We start from the raw sequence: 10,479 nt of genomic DNA, 5'->3' as shown, positions 1-10,479 counted from the left end.
CCGCATTAATTTGATTCGGACTAATGGTAACCTCTTGAGTTGGCTGCTGGGTTCTTAGGCCCCGTTTGTTTTGGGAGATAGAATGGAGGGGATTGATAGTGAGGGGATTAATAGTGAGGGGATTGTTAGTGAGGGGATTGATAGTAAGGGGATTAATAGTGAGGGGATTGATAGTGAGGGGATTAATAGTGAAGAATTATTAAATTATTTTTATATAAAATAATAAAATAAATAAAAAAATATAAAAAATTAAACATTATATTTAAAAAAATTCCCAATATATAAAAAATAAAAAAAAATTCTAATCCCCTCACTATTTTCTAATACCATCTCTACATCCTCCTTACTAATCCCCCTTCAAGGGTATTAGCAATACCAAGGGACTAATAGTCCCAAGGTTTTCTTTGCAAACAAACAGGGACTTTAGTAATACCTTGGTATTACTAGTCCCAATACCCTCCTTATAGCCCAAAACAAACGGGGCCTTAGGGTATTCTTCGGCTTGCCTTCTCCCTCATTATAATTGTTCCTGAGGAAAGTGATAGACCAGTCTTTTAAACTCCTCTGCATGCGGGCAACTCGTTCAAACAGTTGAGGGAATGTTTGGCAATCTCCTAGCACCATCGCTTCCTTGATGGGCCCATGCAGGTTATTGATAACCATCTGTACTGCATCTTCCTTTTTTATGTTCCATTTTGCCTTAGCTGATCATTTTACAAGCGTCCGGATCCTGTGAAGTGATCCTCTAGAGTGATTATTTATAGCGTGACACGTGTCCCATTAATAGAATTAATTGTTGGGATTCAGCCTCTCCAAAACGACGTCGTTTTGGAAAGTAATTTGAAAAAAAAAATTTAATAAAAAATTTCAGATTTCAACTTCCTATACACGCAGCAGATATAGAAAAATAGAGAAGAAGAAGAAGAAGTGAGAGACAACGCTGCCACTCGACGCCCCTCCGCCGCCGTTGTGGATCACAGTTTAAAGCTAAAAGAATGGTGGTGGTGCCTAGTTTCTCCACAGAGTTGTATCTATCTTTTGCAATCTTAGTGACTGGGCTTCTCTGTCTGTTTCTGGTGTTCTTGGAGTCTAGATGGAGCAATGGGTTCCCCCAAGACTCTTGTTTTCCACCCCCCATCACTGAAAGATTGCCATCACTGGCTCATTCTAACATATTATCAAGCATGAGAAGCAAAAAGTTCTCTTCTATTTGTTGCTGAACATTGGACTCTCTCTCTCTCTCTCTCTCTGTGTGTACAAATCAAGATGCATTAGAAACTAGTTCTTGATGTAATTAAGATTGTACAATATGCCTGTAACATTTTGTAATACTAGTCTTCTCATCGATTACATTTTAATTTTTTTTATACAATTTATTGAACAGCTTGATAATGGTTTTTTTCTTGCTCATCAACGAACAAATTAAGTGGATATGGTTTCTTGTGATAGTTGTTTATCACATCTGCCATTTGCAGATGATGTCGTCCATGGCAATGAGCTTCCTGAGAGATCAAATCCATTAACCCAACACAGCAAAAAAACAAACAACAATGAAAAAATAGAAAATGACAAATTTATTCACCCAAAAAATAAAATAATTGAAAAATGAGATAGGATTGAAATTGAAATCCATATACAATTAATGAAAATCAACACTGATCTACAACTCTCTTCTACTATTTCACCAGTAATCTATGCCATAGAAAGCAAATCAAAGCAAAACTCTGTTAAATTTGACTCGAACAAGCATTTTTTTGGATTCAAGAAAGAAAACCTAGATCAAATCTGAAGTGTAAACCTCTTTGAACATGAAAAATTTGGAGATGATTCTCTGTGAGGACAAACAAAAAACACCAAAGCCACAAAATCAAGATAGGAGTTGTAGCCAATATGAATCCGCGGCGGCCGGTGGGGCGGTGACGGCTTCCTTCTTCTTCCTTAGCTCTCTCTCCTCCTCCTCCCTCTCAATTTCCAGACTCTGCAAAAAAAAAAGTTCTTTTTTTTTTTTTTTTTGGCCACCAAAACAACGTCGTTTTGGAGAAGCATCATCTCAGCCATTAGTTCCATTAATGGGACACGTGTCGTGCCATAAAGAATCACTCTAGAGGATCACTTCAAAGAATCACTCTAGAGGATCCGGACGCATTTTGCAAAACGGTCTTTATAAAGACATCCTCAAAAAACGGTTTTCGAAAAGCCGATTTTTGTATAAAAAATATTTTTGCTAAAAGAAATATTTATGTTGAAAATAAAATTAACCTTTTTGCTTTGGCATAAAAACGTATTTAGAAAAACCGGTTTTAATTGGTTAAGTTAAATCAAAAACAATTTTTCAAAGCTGGTTTCTATGATAAATTTTTATTATTATTTTAATCAATTTTGTAGGTAAAAAGTGGCTTTTGAAAAACCGTTTTCCAAAAAATAATTTTAGAAAAGCCAATTTACCCTATAATAGGAAAAAAAAAAATATAGCAATCCAACCTAGAATGGGAATAAAATTTTGCCAAAACCTTAGTAAGGGAAATTAGCTTAATGTGAGAGATCATGCTTGGGTTTACAAATTGTAAAGAATAAATGACATGAGCTTTTAAGATGGTAAGTGTACGGGAAAGAAATATACCTTCTCGTATAATCCTATTGACTAAGTCTGTGCTCCTCTGTACGACGTGGCTTTGTCACCTGAAAACACAAACGTGAGCTAGCCGGCGGGTGTGTGCCGGAAACCCCTCCGATGCCTAAGTCAGCAAACTTGACAAATAGACAAAGCTCTGTGTATTCAGAAAGCAGAGTTGTGTGTTACCTCCTCCAAGGTGATGTTTGTGAGCTTTTATAAGTTTCTAGTGGCACAATCCTAGTAGGACTTTTATTCCTCCATGTAGAGTCCTCCTAGGATTCATACTCCTGAAAGATAATGCTTATCCTTCAACACCCCCCTCACTGCTTAAACCAAGTGAGATGGTTTTTACCATGGCCGAACTACCATATGACCGAAATAAAACTGGCTATGCCGAGCCACAGAGTAGGCCGAACTATCCTTAGCTCGGTTTTTGCTTTCACTCCTCCTTATCTCGGTTCTCTCTTGTTCAACCCATGGTGTGTTTAGACCGAGCTACCGAGTAGCAAGGTTTTGACCGTTCTAACCTCAATACATCATGACCGGACTACCTCTGAGACCGGCCTAACTCCAAGTTGCTTCCGGACCGGAGTAACTTTACAATTCTTGGGCCGGAGTAACTTTATCTCTCTTGGGCCGGAGTAACTTTTCGGCCTTTTTACCCAGTCCTTCGTACTTTGGGCCATAAAGTCCATCTCATAGCTCGGCCCAATTTTCACTAAAATTACCCTCTCAGTAAGAATGAAGGTGGGAGAGATAAGCAGTATTGCAAAGAGTCTAATCATTTTTTGGAGTTCAACTTTCTAGTATTAACGCCAAAAGTGAATTACCAATAGAGATGTTGATGCTCTAATGCTTCTTTTTTGCTTTGAATTGGCTTTTTGTAATTTGGATTTCGGCATAAAATCAAGAACAATATAAAGGTGAGTGCTTGAATCACTGAGTTGATAAGCCAAACATAAAAAATAAAAGTTAAATAAACTTTCCACGTAATGGGTGTTAAATTCAATGTATAAAGAGAGAAATATAGAAAGAATAAATTGCATGTATTCAATTGATTGAATGTAGTGATTTACAACACTCTCATTTATAGAGAGAGGAAAGGTGGTACACATAGGATACTAACTAACTAACACCGAAAGCAGAAACATTATCATTAGTGCGACAGCTGGACAGCTAGATATTGCACACTAATATTACATTATTGTTATATTGCTATTTTATACTAATAACACTAGCAGTCCCCCTCAAACTCAAGGAGGATAGGCTAGTAACCAACTTAAGTTTAGGGGGAGTAACAAAACAAGAAAATAAACTGACAAATAAAAGTGGATAGGAGACACTGTATGGTCGTGTCAGACCGTTGGTGAAGACACTGTATGGTTGTGTCGAACCGTTGTAGAAGCTAACCGGAATCAATGTCGGGACAGTTTACGGGATCATGCCGGACCGTTGTAAAAGCTAACCGGAATCAATGTCGGGACAGTTTATGGGGTCATGCCGGACCGATGTAGAAGCTAATCGGAATTAATGTTGGGACAGTTTACGAGGTCATGCTGGACCGATGTAGAAGCTAACCGAAATCAATGTTGGGACAGTTTACGAGGTCATGTCGGACCGATGTAGAAGCTAACCGGAATCAATATCGGGACAGTTTACGGGGTCATGCCGGACCGATGTAGAATACACTGTATGATTGTGTATATAGGCTGCCCAAATATATATATATCGAGCCCTCAAAAGTCGCACCCTCAAAAGGCGCGCCCAATTCATCAAAAGTCGTGTCCGACAGAAATCGTCGAGCGGCGAGCCATCAAAAGTAGCGCTGGACACACAGCGATGCACGTGATCGACAGAGCGTTGTGTCGTCCTCTTCGTCATTGTCAATATAAACCGATGTGAAGGCTGTGCAAACCAAACTAGTCTGAAACCTCTGAACATTTTCATTTTGAAACACTCTGCAACCAACCCTTTCTGACATTACTAGTCTGAAATCGCTGCTTCTCTGAAACACTCAGCAACCCAAAACATGGCCTCTTCTTCCCGTGGTTTGCTCACTCTCTTTCCAGACCTCAACGAGTCCACAAGAGAGATAACCGGTGCGGTTGCTCTTGAACCTCAACCAAGCGCCCCTGGTTTTGCTCCGTTGAACTTTCATATGCTGTCTGTGAAGCAAATAATGGCAGCGCAATCGAATATTGAGGCCAATCATTATACATTGAAGTCATGTGTGGAGACCATGACTGCGGTCACAAACTTGTCGCACCGGCTTCAGAGTAAGACAAATGAGGTGCAGCAGTTAAACGACCAACTGGCTTTGCTCCAGCGCATGTATAAGGATGCGCGAGCAGAGATATGTTTGCTAAAGACGGAAAACAAGGAGCTGAAGCGGAAGGCCACCGTTATGTTCCAATTCGGAGGTCCGCCATATGCTGCAGTGGAGGAGCAGGGGGAGTGAACGTGCTCGGCGGCATTGAAAACACAAAGGCAGCACCGTCAAGGGCCGCCCAGGACGGAGGCAAGAAGAAGAGACCAACGGCAGAGTAGAGAAGGGAAAAGAAAAATCCCTCATGTGTGAGGGAGGTAGTTTGTTTGAGTTGGTTTTGTTGTGTTTAGTGTTTGTAATAATTTTTTTTTTTTTTTTTTTTGAATTGAGAACTGTGATCGGGGTAGATCCCTGAGATGAATAAAATAAGGTAAGGTTTGGTGTGCAAATCTATATGGTATGAATGAGATTTGAAAAAAAGGTTAAAAATAATTTGAAAGAAAAAGAAAGAAATAAATAATAAGAATATAGTTGAAATTAAAAACGAAAGAGTGGTTCTGCACGGATCTGTGAAAAACAGCAATGGTGTTTGAAATTTTTTTGTTTTTTTTTTGAATAATAACAATAATAATAATAATAATAATAATAATAATAATAATAATAATAATAATAATAATAATAATAATAATAATAATAATAATATATTAATGTAGAAAGCATATGCGCTGGTGGGAGTTGCATATAAAAGATATAAAGATAGGTGTGATAAAGAAAAGAATGGTGGTGGATAGAAATTGATGTGGGTAGTGGAGACATAATGATGATGATAAAATATGATGATGGGGTTAAAATAAAATAAAATGATGATGGGATTTCAGGAAAAGAGAGTACAGGTTGGGGGTAGTGCCCTTGCAAAAGATATATTATTGTAGAGTGGGTCACATGGGTGAGTGGTGGTAAATGAAGTAAAAGAAAAAATAAAGAAATAAGAGAAGAAAAGTAAAATGGGGTTGGTGATGTATATGGAGAGAGAGAATCTAGAGAGACGAAATCCAACAATTCCTTCAAGCCCAGAGAGAGCATCTGCGGCGCACATTAGAGAGGCAGACACTACCGTAAAGGCTGAGGTGGAGAAGGCGGCACGGCGCAAAGCCGAGCGATCTTCACGGAGGCGCAGACGTGGCAGACTCGGGCAAAGGGCGCAGGAGGCCACTGCTTCGGCACTGCAGGAGCGGCTTCAGCAAGCCATAATGAGCGACGACGGAGGGCTGCTGAGGAGCTCACGCCATGGGCGGCGCGTGGCTGCGCGTTGGCTCTGACTTGGCTAACTCGGGCAATGGCACAGGAGGCCACTGCTTCATTTGGATGGTCAATGGGGGATTTTCTGAGCTGAGAGATGAACTCATTATTTGCTGTAAGTTTTTTTTTTTTTGCTGATCTTCTCGACTCTTCTGGAGAAGATGAAATAGATGGTGATGGAACACCCGTGTTAATGGATGTCCTTGTGGATATACTACTTTCTTTGCTGCCGCAATCATCTGCTCCTATGCGTTCTGCTATTGAGCAGGTTTTTTAAATATTTCTGCAATGATGTCACGGACAATGGACTGCTTCGGATGTTGCGGGTTATAAAGAAAGATCTGAAACCAGCTGGACATCAAGATAAAGACATTGAAGATAATGAGGAGCTCAACTATGGAAGAAGGTATGTGTACAAAAACAAACGGAATAGGTTGAGGTCCGACGGGTGGCCAAGGTGAGGTTGCCGCCCGCCGGTGAAGCGACAATACTAGATTCTAAACCCGCTCTGATACTATGTTAAATTCAATGTATAAAGAGAGAAATATAAAGAGAATAAATTACATGTATTCAATTGATTGATTGTAGTGATTTACAACTCTCATTTATAGAGAGAGGAAGGGTGGTACACATAGAATACTAACTAACTAACACCGAAAGCAGAAACATTATCATTAGTAGGACAGCTAGGTATTGCACACTAATATTACATTATTGCTATATTATACTAATAACACTAACAATGGGAATTATGTTAATAGACTCCATCAATGTCTAATCAACAATTGCTATATGCTTTTGTTTTTTTATTTATGAGAGTAATGTTGCGAATACAAAATATTTTATCAAAATTTTAATATGACATGTGAGTGTTTAATAAAAATTTTAATTGAATATCTAGAATCAATATTTTTGTTTTGATAATATTGTTTTGCTGACATAAAGAATATCCAAATTCAAAAAATATGCAATGACACTTGTTGGTGATAATAGCAAATAAAACATCAAAAAAAACAAATAATAAAAATTACAATAACTTTTAAAAGGTTTGAAGCATTGAAAATTCGTTCTCTTTAAGGAGATTCAAACCCTTTACGGTTAAGCAAAGTCTCACATCAGTATAGCAGAAAAAATCTTGACTTGTCCCCTCCAGAATACAACAGCTCTACTAAGTCGTATAGTTCACCAATACTGCATAATTGATTGAACCAAAAACTTCATCACATACATCCTTTTTTATTTGCTTGATAATCTCACAACAAACACTTCTATTGTTTTTTTAAAACTCTAGGACCTTGTTTGGTTTGATTTTGGAAGAAATTTTTTAGAAATATACTCTACAAACACTTTTTTAAGAATAATCAAACCAAACAGATTTTTCCAAAAACACTATCAAAAATGTGTTTGATTATCCAATTTTCAAGATTACTTTTGAACACATGTTTGCAAAAAAAGTAAACCAAACAAATTTTTATACTTTTATCTCAAAAACTACTTTACAAAAAAAAATCAAAGTTATTTTAGAAAGAATACATAAAAAAAGGTAAATCAAACAAGGTCTCCTCTTTTAATGGTCTCACTCATTTTTCTTTTCATATAGAATATAGAATTAATTACAGAAACAAGTTCAATATCAATTCAATGAAACATCAAAATCCCCAATCCTTAAAAAAGTTTTCATTAACTTCTCAGAAAATCAATTCAACGATGAACAGGAATGATGAAAGTTTTGGCCAATTTCAAAACCAATTTTTCTGGCCAAGTAATATGTTGTGGCTAAAAATAAAGGAAAACCCAAAAGATTCAGAAAAATAGTGGAATGAATGTTTCAAAGAGAACAAAAAATAAAACGAATCAAACTCAAAGCCAGCAATGTAGGCCACACAAAAACACAAGCACCAGAAGTAAAACATTTCAAACAGTAACTAAGAACAAAACCCAAGTGTTGAATTCCACTACAACCAACGTCAATTCTCCGCAGTTGAGAGAATTGTATAACAGACAGCACCCAAACAACACAGTTTCAAAAGTACCCAACTTCAAAACCTATTATGAGTTCATTTCTAGCAGAAATGAGGATGTAGTAATGTCTAAGAGGGACAAGAAAGGCAATGAGAGTGATATTTCACTTAGAAACCATGATTTGCTGAGCCTGAGTCTCTTGTTGCTGCTGATAGTTCAGAGGCCTCCTGAAGAGCATGATGTGTGGCTCTGGTCGATGGATTGCATAGTGAACCCACCCCCGGCTCTGCTGTACCCCAATTGCACGCCATTCGTTCTGACACACAGAATTAGAGATTATCATAGTACAATTTTAGTATCAGTAGAAAAAGACAATATCATGTTTGGATATAGAGAAAATATAGAAACTATTAGGATAACAAATCAAACACAGAATATCAAATTCGAATTATATAGTTTCATTTCAAAGAAATCAACTTAATTAGACACAAGAACAAAAAATTCTGAAGATCACAGGAGAACAAAAATTAAAAGACGTCGCCTTTGGTTGTTTCCATGACAATTGGGGGAAAAACTAGAACAAAATCGCAAACCCTAAGATTGATTTTACAGAACAGAAATGATTAATTTGGCTTCTTATTGCACTTTTTGATGATAATCAGAAGATTAGTAACATTCGTATAGGAACCAAAACGAAATTGGATTTCATTTTTTCCGAAACATCATCTAGTTGAAAAACTTTCTATCGACTCCATCATTTTCTCAGCAAACAAACGCAGTTGAAAGAATATGAAACGAGAAAGAATTCTCCAAATAAGAAGTCGATTACTTACTTCAGAGAGAAGTCGATTCTTAGGGAGAAGTTTGGCGACTTCAGGAGGGAGAACCACATGCCTGTAAAATAAGAAATCGATTCTCAAACATTTCCGAGAAACGAAATCGAAATCCAAAGGAAACAGAGAAATGAAGATGAAATCAAATACCTGTACTCGTAGGTGTCGTCGAAGTACTTCTCAGAGTACTGGATCTGACCCATTCTTTGCACTCGAATTCGGAGACAGAGAAACCTTCCTGAGAGAGAGAGAGAGAGAGAGAGAGAGATGGCAAAAGCTGTATAGAAAAGATTAGATTAGATTATGGGACAGAAAGTGAAAATGAGATATGATCTTTATGATGATGGAATGGAAATAAGAAATTACTATAGTTTGAATTTCAAATTTGAATATTTTCCCCGCTCTGCTTTGAACGGCTACATTTTATTTTATTTTTTATTTTTCATAAATTTCTTCATTAACCACTGATAAAATATACCAAACCAAACTAATCCTTTGAAATTTAGGTTTTGTTTGGAAATTAGTTAACAAATCCAAAAATTAATACAAAAAGTTAACTTTTCTCTCTACTTTTTTATGTCTTTTTATAAAAAATTTAAAAATCACTAAAAATATCCATTCCAAACGAAATATTATATTTGCGTAATACTTATCCCATTCTGTTAGTCTACTGTCATTTATTAATTGGTCATTTTTTTTTTATCAAAATTATCCCTTTTATTTATTTTTCAAACCGATTAATCATATAATAATATCAACCCAGTCATACAAAACACACATTTTCACTATTCAACCTATAACCATTGCAATTTGCAATACCGCAAGGCTATAAACTTAGATTAAAAAATTCATAAATCCATCCAAAAATTATAATTAAAGATTAAGATTTATTCATGATTTGATTCCACTACAATAAAGTTAAATATACATAATTGGTTTAAAATTCTAAATAAATTTATGGTCACATTATTTCAATTTTATAAAGTTTCTCTTCATAATATACTATCCAACCCAACCTCTTTCAGTTGTCGTCGCCACCGTTCACCAGGTGTTATCACCTGCTGTAATCCTTCATGGCCATCACACCAGCCCACTAACCACAACCCCTATCACACATGCCACCCAACCGCACCACCCTTTTTTCTGTCTCCTCTCCTTCCCTCTTAGGCGACCTCTCTCTTCATGCCTCCATTTTTTCTTTTTGATAACCTCTTCATGCCTCCATTAAATCCATTAAAAATAAATTCCACGCCTTGCTAAAAGAAATTTTAACCGGAAATGCCTGGTAGCTCGAAGCTACCAGGCTCGAAATGGCTCGAGCGGGAGAGGGAGAGGGAGAGAAAGAGAGGGAGAGGAGAAAGAGAAGGGAGGGAGAGGAAGGTCGGCGTCGTCGCAGCCCCGCCCCACCGTCGTCGCAGCTCCGGCCGCCGCTGCTGCTTCCTCCTCCGTCGCAGCCCCGCCTCCGTCGCAGCCCAGCCTCCCCTCCTCCTCAAACCGGTTTTTAT

The 10,479-nt window shown here is 37.4% G+C and overlaps 1 protein-coding gene across 1 annotated transcript; it reads right to left on the bottom strand.

Annotated features, from left to right (window-relative positions):
* Positions 1 to 8,084: 8,084 nt before the first annotated feature.
* Positions 8,085 to 10,085, bottom strand: LOC114267303 (cyclin-dependent kinases regulatory subunit 1). The gene is made up of 3 exons (XM_028208338.2): positions 9,125 to 10,085; positions 8,975 to 9,035; positions 8,085 to 8,457 (listed from the first exon to the last, which is right to left on the bottom strand). The coding sequence occupies exons 1-3, from the start codon at positions 9,175 to 9,177 to the stop codon at positions 8,305 to 8,307; spliced, it is 267 nt and encodes an 88-aa protein (XP_028064139.1). The 5' UTR covers positions 9,178 to 10,085; the 3' UTR covers positions 8,085 to 8,304.
* Positions 10,086 to 10,479: the final 394 nt, after the last annotated feature.

This window comes from Camellia sinensis, chromosome 14 (genome assembly GCF_055761805.1).
Source record: "Camellia sinensis isolate YWXY chromosome 14, ASM5576180v1, whole genome shotgun sequence".
In the NCBI taxonomy this organism is placed as follows: domain Eukaryota; kingdom Viridiplantae; phylum Streptophyta; class Magnoliopsida; order Ericales; family Theaceae; genus Camellia; species Camellia sinensis.
The sequence above is the reverse complement of the archived record's forward strand: the minus strand, read 5'-3'. Positions and strand labels throughout refer to the sequence as shown.

Coding starts and splice junctions, on each gene's coding strand:
- LOC114267303 (XM_028208338.2), bottom strand. CDS start 9,177: ATGGGTCAGATCCAGTACTCTGAGAAGTACTTCGACGACACCTACGAG. Junction 9,036..9,124: donor GACGACACCTACGAGTACAG/GTATTTGATTTC, acceptor CTTATTTTACAG/GCATGTGGTTCTCCCTCCTG. Junction 8,458..8,974: donor AGAATCGACTTCTCTCTGAA/GTAAGTAATCGA, acceptor TCTGTGTGTCAG/AACGAATGGCGTGCAATTGG.